Raw genomic sequence first — 20,843 nt, forward strand, 5'->3', positions numbered from 1 at the left:
TAACATAGACTCTTCACTTACTCCTGGTAAGACTATTAAATGTTATAACTACCTTAAAAAACAATTTAGGACTGGAGAGACAGCTTAGTGGTTAAAGCACTTGCTTGCCTGCCAAGTCTAAAGACCCAGGTTCAATTCCTCAGTACTCATGTAAGCCAGATGCACAAGGTGGCACACATAACTGGTGTTCGTTTGGAGTTAGCTAGAGACCCTAATGTGCCCATTCTCTCTATCAGCCTCTTTCTCTTTCCCTCCCTCTCTGAACTAAATAAATAAAATATTTTTTAAAAAAAATTTAAGCCAGGCATGGTGGTGCACACCTTTAATCTCAACAACTGAGAGGGAGAAGTAGGAGGACCACCAAGAATTCCAGGCCACCCTGAGACTACAGAGTGAAATCCTGGTCAGCCTGAGCTAGAATAAGACCCTATCTTGAAAAACAAATGAACAAAAAAAATTTTGAAGTTCCTAAAATGGTTAACAGTTACCATATGACCAACCAAGTAAATCCACTTTTACAGACAAATGATAAAACTTGAAAATACAAGGCTAAGGAAAAGAAGTCACAGAGAAAAGACTACATATTGTATGTTTCCTGTAGTAGGTAATGTGCAAAATAGGGAAATCCATACAGAAAGAAAGTAGTTGGTGATTGTTAGGAATTGGGGGTATGACTGAGAATAGAGAATAAAGCTACATTACAGGGTTTCTTTTGAGAGGATGAAGATGTTTTAAAACCAGATAGTACGATAATTACACGTTTTTTTTTTTTTCCTTTGGATTTTCAAGGTAGAGTTTCAAATTAGCCCAGGTTGACCTGGAATTCACTATGTAGTCTCAGAGTGGCCTTAAATTTGTGGCGATCCTCCTACCTCGACCTACTAAGTGCTGGGACTAAAGGTGTGCACCACCATGCCCAGCTAATAATTACACATCTTAATGAATATATTAAACACTACTAAATTATATACTTGAAAATTGTGAATTTAGAATGTATGGATTATAGCTCAATAAAGCTGCTATTAAAATATAAAAGAAAGGCCAGGCATGATGGTACATGCATCTCGAGTTCATTTACAGTGGTTTGCACACCTTGGTATGTAAGCCCTCACCATATAAACAAATAAAATACTTTTTAAAAGGAGATATTTTTTAAAAGGCCAGAAAGAATGCTAGAAAAAGCTACGTTGCATGCAGTTTAATGGAAGAGAGAGAAATCACCAGTGAAGATACCCAACGTGAACATTACAAGACTTATAGTTGGCCAGCCAGACCAAATGAGCCAATGGGTGCAATAGTGACAAGTCTGTTATAGGGGAAACCATAACAGACTGGAGGCCTGCTCCATGGGAGGGAACACATCCCTGACACTGAAAACCTACAACAGGGGTAGTCATGAGCCCTAGGGGTGTAACATCAGCTGGTATCTGACTAAATATATATACTATGCTCACCAAACTGCCTGGTTAAGCACTTCTCTTAATGTTCATCCCCATATATTAATGCTACTCTCACTTTTGGTTACAGAAGCTTCTCTTTTCAGATGGTGGTGACCTTGGGATGATGACTCAGAAGACACCACATTTCTGAGAAGAAGTGACAGAGGAGTGCTCAGCATTGAAACATTCCTATCACAACTTCCAAGGAACAGAGTCCATTGTGGAAGAGGTGGCGGAAAGAATATAAGAGCCAAAGGAAGGGTAGGACTCCTTACAACATGCTCCTCCAGACTCAAAATGGCCTGGATATCCATGACCACACAGTGCTTGACACTACCAACACAAGATCATCATAATAGGAGAAAAAGATGGTGAAATCAAAATAAAAAAACAGGGCTGGAGGGATGGCTTCGTGGTTAAGGCATTTGCCTGCAAAGCCAAAGGAACCCAGGTTTTTTGTTTTTGTTTTTGTTTTATTTGTTTTCTTTTCAAAAATTTTTTTATTAACAACTTCCACAATTATAAAAAGTATCCCATGGTAATGTCCTCCCTCCCCCCACTTTCCCCTTTGGAACTCCATTTTCCATCATATCCCCTCCCCATCTCAATCAGTCTCTCTTTTATTTTGATGTTGTGATCTTTTCCTCCTTTTATGATAGTCTTGTGTAGGTAATGTCAGACACTGTGACTTCATGGATATCCAGGCCATTTTGTGGCCGGGAATAGCACATTGTAAGGAGTCCTATCCTTCCTTTGGCTCTTACATTCTTTCTGCCACCTCTTCTGCATGAGACCCTGAGCCTTAGAGGGTGTGATAGAGATATTGCAGTACTGAGCAGTCTGGTCACTTCTTTCCAGCACCATGATGCCTTCTGAGTCATCCCAAGGTCATTGCCATCTGAAAAGAGAAGATTCTCTACCAAAAGTGTATTAATATAAGTAGCATTAATATAAGGGTATGAACATTAAGAGAAGTGCTTACTGGGCAGTTTGATAAGCATAGTAAGGAACCCAGGTTTGATTCCCCAGGACCCAGGTTAGCCAGATACACAAGAGAGCACACGTGTCTGGAGTTCATTTGCAATGGCTGGAGGTCTTGGCATGCCCATTCTCTCACTCTCTCTTTCTCTGTTATATATAATTTTTTTTTAAAAAGAGACCAGGGAAAGGCTGGGCGTGGTGGTGCATGCCTTTAATACCAGCACTGGGGAGGCAGAGGTAGGAGGATCGCCATGAGTTCAAGGCCACCCTGAGACTACATAGTGAATTCCAGGTTAGCCTAAGCTAGGGTGAAACCCTATCTCAGAAAAAAAAAAAAAAAGAGAGAGACCGGAGGATGGAGAAATGCCTTGGTGGTTAAGGCTTTTGCTCTAAGCCAAAGAACCCAGGTTCGATTCCCCAGGACCCACGTAAGCCAAATGCATCTGGAGTTTGTTTGCAGTGGCTACAGGCCTTGGCATGCCCATTCTCTCTGTGTCGATCTCTCTTTTCTCTCTCTCTCTCTCTCTCTCTCTCTCTCTCCTTGCAAATAAATGAATAAGAAGTTGAAAAGGGGAACTCGAAATTTAAAAAAAAAAAAAAACAGACTGATTGAGAGGGGAATGTGTTTAATGGAGAGTAGAGTTACATGCAGCCCTATGAGAGACAGAAATCATCAGCAATGAAAACAGTGGATACTAGAAGCCTCAAGTTTGGTCAAACAGGCCAAATGACCAAATGGGTGCAAATAGTAGCATATCTACTCTGGGGGAAACCAACTGCTCTCTAATTGGTCTGGAGTCCCGCTCTCTGGTAGGAAATATATGCATGGTACTGAAAACCTAAGCAAAAGCCTATGGCAGGGGAGGTCATGAGCCTTAGGGGTACAAAGCCTGCTCTTGTCTGGAAAAATGTATTCATTATGCTCACTTAACTGCCCAATAAGCACTACTGTTAATGTTCATATTTAGATATTAATGCTACTCTCACTTTTGGCTAGAGAAGGTTCTCTTTTCAGATGGTGGTGACCACTGGAATGACCCAAAAGGCAACGTAGTGCTGAGAAGAAGTGACAGAAGTGTCCAGCACTGAAACATCTCTATCACACCCTCCAAAGCTCAGGGCCCATTGCGGAAGACATGGCGGGAAGAATGTAAGAGCCAAAGAAAAGTACCACTCCTTACCATGCAACTGTCCAGAGAGAAACTGGCCTCAATATCCACGACCTCTCAGTACCTAGCCATACCTTTACAAGACCCTCACAATAGGAGAAAAGGATGATGACATCAAAATACAAGAGAGACTAACAGAGAGGCTAACACAGGAATAGAACGGAAAGTGGAGTTGTGAAGAGGAAAGTGGGGAAGGGAATTATCATGGTTTATTGTCTTTAAGTAAACAAATTGTCAATAATGAAATTATACATTAAAAAAAAAATGAAATGGGGCTGGGGAATGGCTGGGCAGTTAAGGCGTTTGCCTATGAAGCCTCAAGCCCCCAGTTCGATTCCCCAGGACCCATGTAAGCCAGATGCACAAGGGGGCACACACATCTGGAGTTTGTTTGCAGTGGCTGGAGGTCCTGCTATGCCCAATATCTATCTATCTATCTCCCTCCCTCCCTCCCTCCCTCCCTCCCTCTCTCTCTCTCTCTCTCTCTCCCTCCCTCCCTCCCTCCCTCCCTCCCTCTTTTTCTCTCTGTCACTATTAAATAAATAAATAAAAATAAAACAAAAAATTAAAAAGATATTTTTTTAAAAAAGTGAAGCCAGGCATAGTGGCACACACCTTTAATCCCAGAGCTTGGGAGGCTGAGGTAGTAGGATTTCTATGAATTTGAGGCCAGCCTGAGACTACTACATAGTGAATTCCAGGTCAGCCTGGGCTAAAATGAGACCCTACCTCGAAAAAACAAAAGGAGAAAAATGTGAGGGCTAGAGAGCTGGCTCAATGATTAAGACACTTGCCTGTAAAGCCTAACAACCCAAGTTCAATTCCCCAGTTCCCAAGTAAGAGCCAGATGCATAAAGTGGTGCATGCATCTGGAGTTCATCTGCAGTGAGTAGAGCACTGGTGAACCCATTCTCCCTCTGCTGGGCATGGTGGCGCACACCTTTAATCCCAGCATTTGGGAGGCTGAGGTAGGAAGATTGCTGTGAGTTCAGGGCCAGTCTGAGACTACATAGTGAATTCTAGGCCAGCCTAAGCTAGAATGAGAGCCTACCTCAATAAAAAAAAAAAAAAAAAAAAAAAAAGGACAAAAGCCAAGTGAGACAGTGAATACCTAATAATTCCAGTGCTGGGTAAGCAGAGACAGGGCATCCTTGGGGTAAGCTGGCTTACTAGCCTAGCCAGCTTGATAAGCTCCAGGTTCAGAGAGAAATCCTGCCTCAATAAGGTAAGAGAGACTGAGGAACACATCAACATTTGACATACACACACATGGAGCCACGTAGCAACACTACATAAATGCACATATTTTGTAGATACCGTGTGTGCACGCACGCACATGTGTGTGTGTGTGTGTATGTGTGTGTGTGTGTGTGTGTGTAAAAACACAGGGTGTGGAGGGCATGCCTGTACTCCCAGTACTCAGGATGTGAAAGCAGAAGAATTAACAAGTTCAGAGCCACCCTTGGTTACAAAGTAAGCTCATGTCAAACTGGGTTACATGAGACTGTCTCCAAAAAAAGATAAGAAAAGAAAAGAATACAAAGTAAAAAAGCACAACAAAATAAAATGTAAAACAGGAGTATAACAAATATAGAGGAAGCATGCTGAAGGAGCTATTCAATGCCACTTTGGTGAAGCAGGAAAGGTTTACATGGGGGCAGACAGACAACTGAAAAATAAAAAGGTTCTTTTCTGACTAAGGAGATAGACATGATACAACGTATCCTACAAGGGTCACTGCTTCTTAGGCCGCTACATGAGTGAAATTGTACCAGATCCTCACTTGACAAAAGCTTTGGGTCAAGTGAAGAACCTCAACATCATTTTCATATTATATGAAATTTCACATTAGCAAAATTTACAATATACAAACATATTATCCTGACATGTTCATCACAAAATAACATTCAATATTTAGATGTTACAATAACCACGTGAGTGTGGTGGCACATGCCTATAATACCAGCTGAGAGAGGAGGATCAATGAGTTAGAGATCACCCTGAGCTATACAGTAAGTTTCAAGAAAGCCTAGGCTAGAATGAGACCCTGGCTCAAAAAAGCAAAAGAAAGAAGAAAAATAAATGGTACATATTAATAGTAGCTATTAAGAAAGCAGGTCTACAAAATGCTGAACAAAATAAAAACCACTGCTTAGAGACTCAAGCAGATATAAAAAGCTCACCTGTCAAGCCGGGCGTGGTGGTGCACGCCTTTAATCCCAGCACTCGGGAGGCAGAGGATCACCATGAGTTTGAGCCTGAGACTCCATAGTGAATTCCAGGTCAGCCTGAGCCAGAGTGTGACCCTACCTCGAAAAAAAAAAAAAAGCTCACCTGTCTATGAAGCTAAAATGTGACCAAAGCAGTTGTAAGGGAACGATGGGAGAACCAACCTGGCAACGAGGGGTGGTATATGGCCCCCGAGTATGTCAAGCCAATGGTAACCAGACAGGAATCTAACTTTGGAGTTGGAGAGATGGCTTAGTGATTAAGGCATTTGCCTACAAAGTCTAAGGACCCAGGCTTGAGTCCTCGTGACCCATGTAAGCCAGAAGCACATGGTGGCATATGTGTCTAGAGTTCGTCTGCAGTGGCTAGAGACCATTGTGCACCCATTTTCTCCTCTCTCTCTTTCTCTCTCCCCTCCCCTTTCTCTTATAAATAAATAAAAATATTTTTAAAAAGAATATGACTTTGATAGAATGAAATATGTAGAGATAAAAGTGTGACTGTATCCAGAGCCAAGGTCAGCTATTCATCCATTCAACAAATACTTCTTGAGAACCTGCGTGTGCCAGGTGCCTATACAGCCACTGGGAAAATGTTGGGGGCTGGACAGTGTGCTCAGCGGCTAAAGGCACTTACAAAGCCTGTAGACCTGGGTTCAATTTCACCAAGTAAAGCCGGATGGGCATTAATTTGCAGCAGCAAGAGGCCCTGGCACATACGTGCACAGACACATGCAAATAAATAAATAAAAGTTAAAGAGAGAGAGAGAAAGAGAGACTGAATATTTTCATGGAACATACATCCTAAGGAGGAAAAAGACAATAAACCACTGGTCAAGGTTGTCAGATAATGACAAACACCATAAAGCAGCAGCAGAGAACACAGTGGGAAGGAGGGGACATTACGTAAGGGGAGAGAGACAGCAGCATGCGAGAAAAGAGCCAAATGAATCCCGAGACACACTCTGAGTTCTGAGCATCATTCCACACCAAAGAAAGGGTGATATGAGGTTGTCCCGTACAAGTAAGAATAACAGATGCTCAAAGAAAAGTAGAAGGGTGAATGTAGCTAGAGAGGTGTGAACAAGTCAGGAAGTTGATGGGGATAAAGTCAAAATAAAATTGTGGAACTCAAGACAGGTAAGGCCTTAGAGGCCAAGGCAAGAAGCCTGGCTTTCTTAAGGGAAGTGACAGGATCTGGTATGCAGTGTTTAAAGCTTGAGTTATACTGATGATCAAAGGCATCAATTTTATTTGACTTTACAAATAAAATCTTAAATTATCAAGTGCCTTTATGCAGAATTCCTGCTAGCAAATCTTATCCTCTACACAAAGCAGTTACTTTAAAAGCTTTAAAATTTAAATATATTTGTTATCACATTTTCAAATCACAAAATAACATAAAAGTTAATTGTTCTAATATTAATCTTAATCTCCACCTTATTTCCTCAAATTTGCAAAAGACATTCTTTAGCAAAGATTCTCAGACCAAGCATAGTAGCACACACCTACAATCCTTGGTGCTCAGTAGGGGAGGCAGAGGAACCCCAAGTTCAAAATTTGACCAAGTTGAGATTTGACCATGTAGCAGGACTCCTGCTCGAAGAAAAACCTGTTTCTTTGTTTTTCTGTAGGGGGGGGAGATCTTTTTTTTTTTAATTTTCACCATAGACAAAAGATAGAATAGAAATAGATTCTTGCCAAAATGCCTCTACTTCCCCCTAGCGCCCATTTCAAAGAATGTAGATCTGCACTGTGGAATCACATTCACTGAATTTTGGAACAGAGCTTTTAGCATCCTCTACTGACAGAACTTTGCAGTTGTAATTGCTGGTTTGTTTTTGTTTGCTTATTGGTGGTTTTTTTCCCCCGTTTTTCACTTTTCAAGGTAGTCTCACTCTATCCCAAGCTGGCCTTGGACTCACAGTGATCCTCTTACCTCTGCCTCCAGAATGCTAGGATTAAAGACATGCACCACCATGCCAAGCCAAATGTTTCTTTTTTCTCCTCCTCCCGCCCCCAGAGTCTCAACATAACCCAGGATGACCTGGAACTCACTCTGTGGTCCCAAGCTTGCCCCAAACTCACAGTGATCCTCCAACCTCTGCCTCCAGAATGCTGTGGAAAAAGGCATGTGCCACCATGCCCTGCTGCTTTCTTTAATATTTTTAATTACTTATTTGCAAATAGAGAAAGAATGGGCATGCCAGGGCCTCTAGCCACTGCAAATCAACTCCAGATGTACGTGCCACTTCATGTATCTGGCTTCACATAGGTACTGGGGAATTGAGCTCGTGTCATTAGGTTTTGCAGGCTGGCTGTTGTTTTAAATAGTACTAATTCTCCTATGAAGTTACAAATCATCAAACATTGTTTAAAAAAAAAAAAACCACTCTTCTAAGTCAGCTTCAAATAAAACTGACCAACTCTTGGTGGTGGCAAGAAGTAGCCCAGGCTGATGTGGAACTCACTCCGGAGCTCCAGGCTACCCTTGAACTCACAGTCATCCTCCTACCTCAGCCTCCTCAGTGTTGGAATTAAAGGCCTGCACCATCACACCTGTGGTGGTTTGATTCAGGTGTCCCCCATAAACTTAGGTGTTCTGAATGCTAAGTTCCCAGCTGATGGAGATTTGGGAATTAATGCCTCCTGGAGGCAGTGTATTTTGGGGGGCGGGTTTATGAGTGTTCTAGCCAGTTTCCCCATGCCAGTGTTTGGCACACTCTCCTGTTCCTGTTGTCCACCTTATGTGGGCCAGGGGGTGATGTTCAACCTCTGCTCATGCCATTGTTTCCCCCTGCCATCATGAAGCTTCCCCCTAAAGCCTGAGAGCCAAACTAAACCTCTTTTTTCCCCACAAGCTGCTCTTGGTTGGGTGATTTCTACCAGCAATGTGAACTGAATGCGACAACATCCAACCTAAAATCCAGGAATTTTGAGTGTTTGATAAATGACAAACCTTACATTGTTTCTATGAATCATTTCATTCTCATGTTAACTCCTAAAAACTTAAGAGAATTTTTACCCCCTTTTAACACTTCACCCTTTCCCTGTGCATGAGGAAAACAGACTGACTGATACAGGTGTTTGGCAATGACCAAGGCCAAGTGGATGAAGAGCTTCAGACCAGAAGACAGAGCACAGGGGTGGCCCAAACTTGGATACTCTACCACAGAACGTGCCAGCCAGGGAGTCAGACAAAGTTCATGAAAACAGGTGCTCACAACTAAAACGTCACTCTTACAACTAGCCTTTAGTTACAGTCATAAAATTCCAACTTCAGTTTTCTGTAGTAAACTGAAATATGATAGTAATGATGATGAAAAACCTCCACAATTCCATGGAATCCACTTAATTATGAGTTACAACCTCTTTGACTAAAAGAATAGGAGGAATGGAGAGATGGCTTAGAGGTTAAGGCACTTGTCTGCAAAGGTTTGATTCCCTAGTATCCACGTAAGCCAGCTGGCCAAGGTGGCACATGCATCTGGAGTTTGTATGCAGTGGCTAGAGGGCCTGACATGCCCATTCTCTCTTCAATATCTCTCTCTTTGCCTCTCTCTCAAATAAATAAATAAATAAACAAACAAATAAATAAAATACTTTAAAAGAACAGGATTAACTGGGTGTAGTGGCTCACACCTTTAATCCCAGCACTTGAGAGGCAGAGGTAGAAGTATTGCTATGAGTTCAAAGCCACCATGGGACTACAGAATGAATTCCAGGTCAGCCTGGGCTAGAGTGAGACCCTACCTCAAAAAAAAAAAAAAAAAAAAAAAAGGAATAGGATTATATACAAATAGGAATATTGAAAAAGTTGCTTCTTCAGGACTGGTGAGATGATTCAGTGGCTAAAGGCGCTTGTCTGCAAAGCCTAACAACCCTGGTCAATTCTCCAGTACCCACATAAAGCCAGATGACCAAAGTGGTTCATTCATCTGGAGTTTATTTGCAGTGGCTGGAAACCCTGGCACACCCATTACCTCTATCTGTCTCTCTCTATTTGCAAATAAATAAAACAATTTAATTTTTTTTTCACCTCTTTGCTCTGAAGTTTCCCAGCTGAACTTTTTTTAATTAAAATATTTTACTTTTGTATTTGCAAGCAGAGACAGAGATGAGAGAAGTGGGTGCACCAAGGTCTTCAGCCACTGCAAACAAACTCGATGCATGCATGACTTTGTGCATCTGGCTTTATGTAGTACTGAGGAATCAAACCTGGGTCCTTAGGCTTCACAGGCAGGGACCTTAATCGCTTAGCCATCTCTCCAGCCCTTCTTTTTTTTTTAACATTTTATTTTTATTTATTTACTTATTTGCTGGGGAAAGAGAGAGAGAATGAATGGCTGTGCCAGAGCCTCCAGTCACTGCAAACGAACTCTGGATGGGTGTGCTCCCTTGTGAATCTGGCTAACATGAGTCCTGCGGAATCAAACCTGGGTCCTTGGCTTTGTAGGCAAATACCTTAACCACTAAGCCATCCCTCCAGCCTGTTTTTTGTTGTTGTTGTTGTTGTTGTTTGTTTTTTTTAATGTAAGGTCTCGCTTTAGTCCAGGGTGACCTTGAACTCACAGCGATCTTCCTACCACTGCCTCCCAAGTGCTGGGATTAAAGGTGTGCACCACCATGGCCAGGTCCATCTGAACTTTTTGTCTGCTTATTTAGTTCCAAGAATAATAATAAATCTTCAAATTATATTTAAAATAACAAATTTACTGCTACTTCAGATAAGGAAATAAATTGAGTAAAAGTCTGTCTTCAAAGAAATTAATATATTGGTATTTCCAATGTAAAAACTTAATAACACCAAATTCAAGTGCTAGCCAGTAAATAAAATGCATATTCATAAAAGTAAGATCTGAAACGGGTATGGAGGCACATTCCTTTAATCCCAACAGAGGCAGGAGGATCGCTGTAAGGCTTAAGTGAAACCATACCTCAAAAAACCAAAAATATAGAAAAAAGAAAAGGAATGTAATCACAGGTTGTGCAAATTTATAGTTAGCTAATATGTGCTCAGGTAATTTTTTTCCTAATTATATACATATTAAAATTTCACAAAGTATGAGACTAAGAGGAATGCAAGAAATTATGATCTATGATTTAAAATAATTTTATCTTAAGGTAGCTCTCATTATTAGCTACGATACAACTGTACTTAAGATATAAAATGAATAATACAGAAAACAACATTTACTTCTATTTCTGTTCTCATTTCCTCTGTTGTCTTGTCTACTGTGATGTGATATGTTATTAAAAACAGGCCAGGGCGTGGTGGCACATGCCTTTAATCCCAATTCTTGGGAGGCAGATGTAGGAGGATCACCATGAGTTCGAGGCCACCCTGAGACTACATAGAGAATTCCAGGGCAGCCTGGGCTTGAGCAAGAACCTACCTCAAAAAAGCAAAACTTCACATGTCATATAATTAACATTTCTACTATAAAAATTTTTTTTAAATTCAGATGGGCGTGGTGGCACACTACTTTAATCCCAGCACCTGGGAGGCAGAGGTAGGAGGATCACCATGAGTTCGAGGCCACCCTGAGACTACATAGTGAAATCCAGATCAGCCTGGACTAAAGTGAAACTCTACCTCGAAAACCAAAAAACAAATAGATAAATAAATAAATTGAATTCCACTGACAAGTATCTCTACACAGCTATTTATAAAGCACGACACTAGAGGACCCAGGAATTTTCAAAAGTTACTAGGCCTTTCCTCCTAATATTTGGGGTCATTACATGATTGTGATATGGCAACAAAGTTAAAAACACAAATAATAATTTAACAAGGAAAATAATTTGAGTTTGTCACAGAAGACAGAAACCAAGCCTGGGAAACAGCACATCCAGCCGGCATCTGAAGAGGTGGTTAAGAGGAAATCACATTTGAAATGGTCCTTAAAAGCTGGACAGAACTTTAATCAGCAGAAACCAGGGGGACAGGACAGCAGATCTGAAATGATCTTCCGCATCAAAACCAGCAAATTCCTTTGTCACAGAGACAAAGTGGGCAATAAAGGGTTAGCCAAGTCTGATACCCTTGCCAGTCATGTTTTCTGTATTAGCCTCTTCTAATGAAAGAGTAGACATGCCCATGAAAAAACATTCTAAAGCCGGGCGTGGTGGTGCACACCTTTAATCCCAGCACTTGGGAGCCAGAGGAAGGAGGATCGCTGTGAGTTAGAGGCCACCCTGAGACTACATAGTGAATTCCAGGTCAGCCTGAGCTAGAGTGAGACCCTACCTCGGAAAGCCAAAAAAAAGAAAAAAGAAAAGAAAAAGAAAAAAGGAATTCATGCATGCAAGGATAGTAGCCAAATCCTAAGATTAAATATTGCATTAATATCCACAAAATGTCTTTTGGGATACGGAGAGAAGGCTCAGTGGTTAAGGTGCTTGCCTGCAAACCCAAGCACCTGGGTTCGATTCCTAAGCACTCATATAAAGCAAGATGCACAAGATGGCACATGTATCTGGAATTTGTTTGCAGAGGCTAGAGGCCCTGGCATACACATTCTTTCTCTAATAACAAAAATACTTTTTAAAATTTTTTTGTTTATTTTTACTGATTTGAGAGTGACAGACAGAGAGAAAGAGGCAGATAAGAGAGAGAAAATGGGCGTGCCAGGGCCTCCAGCCACTGCAAACGAACTCCAGACACATGCGCCCCCTTGTGCATCTGGCTAACGTGGGTCCTGGGGAAATCGAGCATTGAACTGGGGTCCTTAGGCTTCACAGGCAAGCACTTAACTACTGAGCCATCTCTCCAGCCCACAACAAAAATACCTTTAAAATGTCTTTGGTTTTGTTGTTTTGAAACACATTCTCACTTTGTTACCACAGGCTGGTCTCAAACTCAATCCCACCAGCACTCAGACAGAACGAGAGACGCTGAGACATCATATATACTAGGCAATCACTCTAAAGAGGGAACAACATCCCCTGCCCAACCCACTTCTCATTCAGCTTTTAAAGTTGAATGACCTCATTTTTTGCATATACATTATTTTTTCAAGGTAGGGTCTCACCCTAGCCAAGGCAGCTGACCTGGACTCACTCTGTAGGCCCAGGCTGGCCTCACACTCACAGCCATCCTTCTACTTTTGCCTCCCAAATGCTGGGGTTAAACACATATACCACCATGCCTGGCTCTGCATATACATTTTAACAAACCACCTTTAAGCACACTAGGTACACACACAAATATAAACATATGTATTACAAATAATATATAGATATACTGAGCATACATTATAAAAATAAAATAGGTAAAAATATTAAATCCAAAATGAATAATTTGTAAATGTTACAACTGAAAGTATCAAATGCTAAATAGAAATATGCACTCAGTACATAGCTTAGCTGCTAGTCACCTCAATGGTCCAGTCTTGAAAGCATTAAATTTAAGATAGAATCCTGGCTTCCAGAAATTCAATACTTCTCAAATAAAAGATACAAAGGTCAGGCTGGAGAGATGGCTTAGTGGTTAAGGCACTTGCCTGCAAAGCCTAAGGATCCAGGTTCAATTCTCCAGGTCCCACATGAACCAGATGCACAAAGTGGTGCATGTGTCTGGAGTTTGTTTGCAGTGGCTAGAGGACCTGGCGCACCCATTCTCTCTCTCTCTTTCTCTCCAATAAATAAATTAATTATCTTTTTTAAAAGTTACAAAGTTCAAAATGAATAGTCCGCTTTCTTCCTTTTGCCTTCCTGCTGAGAGATCCACAAAAACAATGATTACAACTGAAGCATCCATCTTGAGATGCATATAATGAGGGTGATAGAATTTAAAAGAAAAAAATAGAAGAAATAGTGATATCCTGGACCTGCAAACCAAAACAGGGCCATTTAATGTTTGATTAATTGGGAAACAGACTTCTATCTGCAACTTCTTTTTGCATTTTCTGACACTGGCAGCCAAATTACTGACAAATAGGTTGGCCACTTGAAAGAGACTCAAGGCTCAACTTTATAGGCTTCTAAGGATGAAAGGTAGCATAGGAATGTTAAAGTATATAGATCCACTGGGTATGAGTGAGTAAGATGAGCTAACTAGGTAAACTGGGGCGGGGAGAGAAAACTGGGAAATATTCACTGATGGCTTAGCACTTCTTACTTAAATGCGAATTCATACTAAAAAGTTCTACCTTGTTCTTTATATTCAAAAACACATGGTGGTGCACGCCTTTAAAATCCCAGCACTTGACCAGGCATGGTGGCACACACCTTTGACGCCAGCACTTGGGAGGCAGAGGTAGGAGGATCACCATGAAGTCAAGGCCAGCCTGAGACTACATAGTGAATTCCAGGTCAGCCTGGATTAGAATGAGACCCTACCTCAAAAAAAAAAAAAAAAAAAAAAAAATTGCAGCAATCAGGAGGCAAAGGTAGGAGGATCATTGTGAGTTCAAGGCCAGACTAAGACTACATAGTAAATTCCACGTCAGCTTGGGCTAGAGTGAGACCCTACCTCAAACAAATAAAATAAAATCTCTTTTTACATTTATTAATTCAGAAAAAAAACAAACAAACAAGCAAACAAAAAAAAACATAAAAAAAAAAGCCGGGCATGGTGGCGCACGCCTTTAATCCCAGCACTCGGGAGGCAGAGGTAGGAGGATTGCCATGAGTTCAAGGCCACCCTGAAATGACAGAGTTAATTCCAGGTCAGCCTGGACCAGAGTGAGACCCTACCTCGAAAAAAACAAAAACAAACAAACAAACATTTATTAATTCAGAATGTTTGCTTTTGTCCCCTTTTTTCCCCCATGTTGGAAGTACAAAATTCATTTTTTGTTATAGGTGGTCACAGAGTTTGAGTTTGCCTGTCTCAAAACAGACTTTGCACTTACACTCTGAAACAGTGCTGGAGCTGTTAAAGACTATGGAGACTCGAAATTGTACTCAATGCACTTTGCACTATGAAATGGCTAGACCCTATCTTGAACATTTTTATAATGTACTTACTGATCTTTTAAAAACTGTCTAATCAGTTCATTTATCTACTTACCAGATTATTTGCTATTTGGGGTTTACTTTTTATGTTTATGTTCTGAATATTAATCCCTTGTCACACAAATAGCTGGTAAAGATTCTCTCCCCATTCTCTAAGCTATTTTTTAAAATACTTATTTATAGGGGTGTGTGTGTGTGTGTATGGACATGCCAGGACCTCTTGCTATTCCAGCCAAACACTAGACACATGAGCCATTGTTTGTGTCTGGTCTGGCTTTGTATAGGTGTTATGGAATTGAACCCAGGCCAACAGGCTTTGCAAGCAAGTGCCTTTAACCACTGGCCCAGCTCCCTATCTACCCCTCTAAGCCATCTCTTCGGAGCTTGTGTAGAGGGTCTAGCAAAGAAGCACAGCTACTCACAGACCCTTGGCCAAAGAATGGTCATCTCCCATTGGGGAAGGTCATCCTCTCTGACCAAGCACAGCTTTGGAAGGAACACACATGCAGTGGTGAAGAGGTACCTTACCTACCTAGCCAGATGAATGAATCAACTCCGGCAAACAGTAGGGCAAGAGATGTCACAGCCATATCACCCTTACACCTTGTGGGCTGTCTCTTAACTCTGTTGTTTCCATAGCTATGCAGACGCTTTTTAATTTCACACAGTGTCATTTAACAGTTCTTGCTACATCCTGATCAGTTGGGGTCCTATTCAGAAAGTCACTGTCTGTGCCTGGATCTTCAAGTGTTTCATCAGTTTTCCACTAGTGGTATCATAAAATCTTACCATTAAAGTCTTTGATCCATTTGGAGTTGATTTTTGTAGTGGGTGAGAGAGGGATCTAGCTTCACTCTACACATGGATATACAGTTTTTCCAGGACTATTTGTTAAAGAGGCCATCTTTTCTCCAACAAATATTTTTGATGCATTTGTCAAGAATCAAGTGGCTAAGTGGCTTGAGTTTACTTCTGGGTTCTCTATTCTCTTCCATTGGTCCCCGTGTGTTTCTGTATCACGCTTAGCTACAATGACTCTAGAACAGAATTTGACATCAGGTATTGTGGTGCCTCTAGCATTGCTCCCTTTGCTCAGTATTAATTTGGGTATTCCGGATCTTTCATGCTTCCATATGCATTTTAAGACTTTTTCTATTTCTGTGAAGAATGTCTTGGAATTTTTATTTTTTTGTTTATTTTTATTTATTTATTTGAGAGTGACAGACAGAGAGAGAGAGAGAGGCAGACAGAGAGAATGGGCACGCCAGGACCTCTAGCCACTACAAACAAGCCCCAGATGCGTACGCCACCTTGTGTATCTGGCTAATGTGGGTCCTGGGGAATTTGGCCTTGAACCGGGGTCCTTAGGCTTTACAAGCAACTGCTTAAACGCTAAGCCATCTCTCCAGCCCATCATTGGAATTTTAGTGAGAATTGCATTGAATATGTAGCTTGCTTTCAACAACACAGTCATTTCTTTTTATGTTATTTATTTATCTATCTATGTTGTTTGTTTGTTTGTTTATTTTCCAAAATATAGTTGACTCTAGCCCAGACTATCTTGGAACTCACTCTGAAGCTCAAGGCTGGCCTTACACTCACAGCGATCATTCTATCTCAGTCTCCTGCATGCTGAGACTAAAAGCATGTGCCGCCGGGCGTGGTGGCCCACACCTTTAATCCCAGCACTCGGGAGGCAGAGGTAGGAGGATCGCCAAGAGTTCAAGGCCATCCTGAGACTACATAGTGAATTCCAGGTCAGCCTGAGCCAGAGTGAGACCCTACCTCAAAAAAAAAAAAAAAAAAAAAAAAGCATGTGCCAACACACATGCCTAGTGTGGTCAATGCTAACAGTATTAATTTTGAAAATACATAAACATGGGAAGTCTCCATCCTCTAGTGTCTGCTATTCGTTTTTGCGTTGCTGTTATAATTTTCATTGTAGAGGTTTTTCACTTCCTTAGTTAAGTTTACTCCTAGGGGTTTTGCCCTTAGTATGTTTAATTTAGAATATTAAATACAGGGCTTAAATATAGACATATTTCATGACAGTTATAAAGTTGGTAAAGCAGTAACACCAGCTGCCCTGAAAAAACAGGAGTTATGAAGACAGGAAGATGTTTTAAAAAATTTAAAAAATAAAAAAACTGTACCAGACCAAAGACCAAATGATAAAGTAGGCAAGGGCAGAGCTTAGAAAATGCTTGTGAGTGACACAATGTAAGAACATGTGAAGGAGCAGAAATGCATTATGAGAGTTTGTGTTACCACTTGCTATATCCCCAATAGCGAGCAATAGTGAGAAAGTGCCTGACCCACAGGAAGTGCATGATAAGTATCTGTCAAATAGCCAAAGAGACAGGCAGCAAACCAAAAGTACAAAGAAAAAGGAGTCAGGCATGGTGGTGCACACCTTTGATCCCAGTGCTCAAGAAACAGAGGTAGGAGGATCGCTGTGAGTTCAAGGCCAGCCTGGGACTACAGAGTGAGTGGCAGGTCAGCCTGGGCTACATTGAAACCCTACTTTAAACCACCCCCCGCCCAAAAAAAATAAAAGAAAATGAATAAAAGACAGGAAAAGCTTCAAGGCACAGGCCAACAGTGTCAAATACTGAACATGCAGTAAAATGAACCTTGAAAAAGGGCCTTGGGTTTTTTATTTGTTTGTTTGTTTTGTTTTTCAAGGTAGCATCTCACTACCTATGGAGTCTCAGAGCGGCCTTGAATTCAAGACGATCCTTCTACCTCTGCCTCATAAGTAATGAGATTAAAGGCCTGCACCACCACACCCAACTGGGTTGTTTTCATTTGTTTGGTTGGTTTTTTGTTTTTGTTTTTCAAGGTAGGGTTTTGTTTTCTAGCCCAGGCTGACCTGGAATTCACTTTGTAGTCTCAAGCTGGCCACAAACTCATGCCTCCTATCTCTGCCTCCCAAGTGCTGGGATTAAAGGCACGTGCCACCGTACCTGGCTTTTTAATTTTTTAGAGACAGTCTTACTCTAGCCCAGGCTGACCTGGAACTCACTCTGTACCCCAGGCTGGCCTTTAACTTAACCATGATCCTCCTACCTCAGCCTCCAGAGTACTGGGACTAAAAGCATTGCACCCCCATGCCTGGCTCAGGATTTTGTTTGCAAAGTTTTGTTAATTTTTAAAATATTTTTTAAAATTATTTGAGAGAAAGAATGAGATGGAGCCAGGGCCTCTAGATACAGCAAACAAACTCTAGACGCACGTGCCACCTAGTGCATCTGGCTTACGTAGGTCCTGGAGAAATTAAACCTGGGTCCTTGGGCTTCACAGGCAAGTGCCTTAACCACTAAGGCATCTATCTCTCCAGCCCTTTAGTAAATTTTTTTTTGTTTATTTTTACTTTTATTTTACTTATTTATTTAAAAACGATATATATATATATATATATATACAGAGAGAGAGAGAGAGAGAGAGAGAGAGAGAGAGAGAGAGAGGGAGGGAGGGAGGGAGAGAGAAAAGCAGATAGAGAGAAAGAATTGGCACGCCAGGGCCTCCAGCCACTGCAAATGAACTCCAGACACATGCACCCCCTTGTGCATCTGTCTAACGTGGGGAATCAAGCCTTGAACCAGGGTCCTTAGGCTTCACAGGCAAGCACTTAACCGCTAAGCCATATCTCCAGCCTCTTTTCGTTAATTTTTGTGTTGGTTTTTTATTTATCTTTGTTTGTATGTGTAATGTATGTGAGTGTGGCCATGTATGTGTATGCTGGCATGTATGTGCACAGTACCTGTGTGGATGTCAGAGATCAACATTGAGTATTGGTCCTTACCTTCCACCTTATGTAGGGCAGGGTCTCTTGTGGTTTTCCACTGTGTATATACCAGGCTAGCTAGCCCACAGGCTTTCAAGGAGTCTCCTGACTCCAACTCCCAACCTGCCATAGGCGCACTGGGATTAGAAGTATGCATCCCCACGCCGGGCTTCATGGGAGGCACTGGGTATCCAAGCCCAAGTCCTCGTGTGCACACAGCCAGCACTCCGCCCACAAAGCATCTCCCCAGCCCCACTTAGTTCCAACAACTTTTTGTCACCTGGTTGATCCTGCTCTCCATTTATTTATTATTTGTGAGATCATTGAAGTCTTTCTCAGGATCTTTCAAACAAAGGCTGTCAGAGTTTTCCCATTTTTCTCATTTACTCTAAATTAATAGTAGGAAACTAATCTCAAGAATACTACTCCCCTGAATTCTTACAATACCACGGAATACTTACTTCCTCCTCTCCTTCGTCTTCTAATTCATCATCATCATCTTCTTCGCCTTCTTCATAAAGAGGTGGAGGCAGAGGACCAAGGATGTCTTCATCCACAGTATTGCCTGGTTCTCCTACCATTTTAGGGGGTAAAGGAGGGCCAATTAACTCATCATCAGAAGACTCAGAACTGTCTTCACTCTCACTGCTGCTTGAATCCCTGAAAACACAGAAACAGACACTCTTTGCTTCTGCTGCGACACATTCTTTCCTCTCTGAACTCCACCAAGTATGAAGTTCTAAGGCAAACCTACCTCTGCTTTTATAACTATCCCCAATATTTTAAATTTTAATTCAATATTAAATATACAAATGTATAACTCAGCTACTACCTTGAGAAAGAAACTTTATATAATTATCTTACTCAAACATTAAATCAACCATAAAGAGTCATAGCAATTATTTGTTCAAGGTACATTAGGACCTTATCACTAAAAATACCTTACCCCTGGGTATTTGTTGTCTTCTTTTTTCTTTTGTTTCCGAGGTAGGGTCTCACTCTAGCCCAGGAATTCACTACTCTCAAGCTGGCCTCAAACTCACAGCGATTCTCCTACCTCCCAAAGCACTTTTTTTTTTTTTTCCAGAAAGAGATAGAAGAGAGAATAGCCACATGCAGCACCTCCAGTTGCTGCAAATGAACTCCAGATGCATGCGCCACATTGCATATCTGGCTTTACATGGGTCCTGGGAAATCAAACCCAGGTCACCTAGGTCATTAGCTTCTTGTAAGGCAGGGTCTCTTGTGGTTTTCCAACACATATACCAGGCTAGCTAGTCCACAAGCTTTCAAGAATTCTCCTGTCTCCAACTCCCAACCTGTCATAGGTGCACTGGGATTACAAGTATTACAGCATTACAGGCAAACATCTCCAGGCCCCAAGGATTTTTTTTTTTTATGTTTATTTATTTATTTGAAAGTGAGAAAGAGAGAGAGAAAAAGAGAGAGAATGGGCGCGCCAGGGCTTCCAGCCTCTGCAAACGAACTCCAGATGCGTGCGCCCCCTTGTGCATCTGGCTAACGTGGGACCTGGGGAACCGAGCCTCGAACCGGGGTCCTTAGGCTTCACAGGCAAGCGCTTAACCGCTAAGCCATCTCTCCAGCCCCCAAGGATTTTTTTAATATCACATATTTGAAGAATATTACACAATCTCATTAAGGTCTCTATCAAATATCTGTAAACACTATGAAAAGCAACACCATCCAGTATATTTCCGTCATGCCCCAAATGAGTTGAGAATACATTTCTAGTTGTAGCAGTCTTTCAAATATTTTATACTAAAAAAAAAAGCAAATATTTTATACTATTCAAGACGTTCTGTGTTCTTGTTTTTTATATTGTTCTATAGGTGATCAATGCTTTCTTTCTAGAAACTTTTAGAATATTTTTGTTTTTGTTGTGTCAAATGTGTGTGATGTGGTATATGCACACCCAATGCATGTGCTTATGAGGCCAGAGAAGAACTTTAAGTGTCCCCTCTCTATCACACATCTGTATGTTTCCTTGAGATGAAATATCTAACGGATTTTAGACCTTTTCTTTTTTCTTTTCCTTTTCCTTTTTCTTTTTTTTTTTTTTAATTATTTATTTGTGAGAGAGAGAAAGAGAGAGAGAATGGGTGCCCCAGGGCCTCCAGCCACTGCAAATAAACTCCAGACACATGCACCACCTTGTGCATCTGGCTTACGTGGATCCTGGGGAATCAATGTGGGTCCTTGCCATCGCTCCTGCCTGAGCTGGCCATTTTCATGGGACCCAAGAATTCTCCAGTCTCTG

General features: G+C 41.4%; 1 protein-coding gene across 1 annotated transcript in view; it reads right to left on the reverse strand.

Moving 5' to 3' along the window:
• The window catches only part of Wdr70 (WD repeat domain 70), a 266,830-nt gene that overhangs the window by 215,304 nt on the left and 30,683 nt on the right, over positions 1–20,843 (reverse strand). Inside the window, exon 5 of the mRNA XM_045132810.1 lies at positions 19,027–19,225. Coding sequence (XP_044988745.1) covers positions 19,027–19,225 — 199 coding nt within the window. The remainder of the gene's footprint in view (positions 1–19,026; positions 19,226–20,843) is intronic.

Source organism: Jaculus jaculus, chromosome 13 (assembly GCF_020740685.1).
Source record: "Jaculus jaculus isolate mJacJac1 chromosome 13, mJacJac1.mat.Y.cur, whole genome shotgun sequence".
In the NCBI taxonomy this organism is placed as follows: Eukaryota; Metazoa; Chordata; class Mammalia; order Rodentia; family Dipodidae; genus Jaculus; species Jaculus jaculus.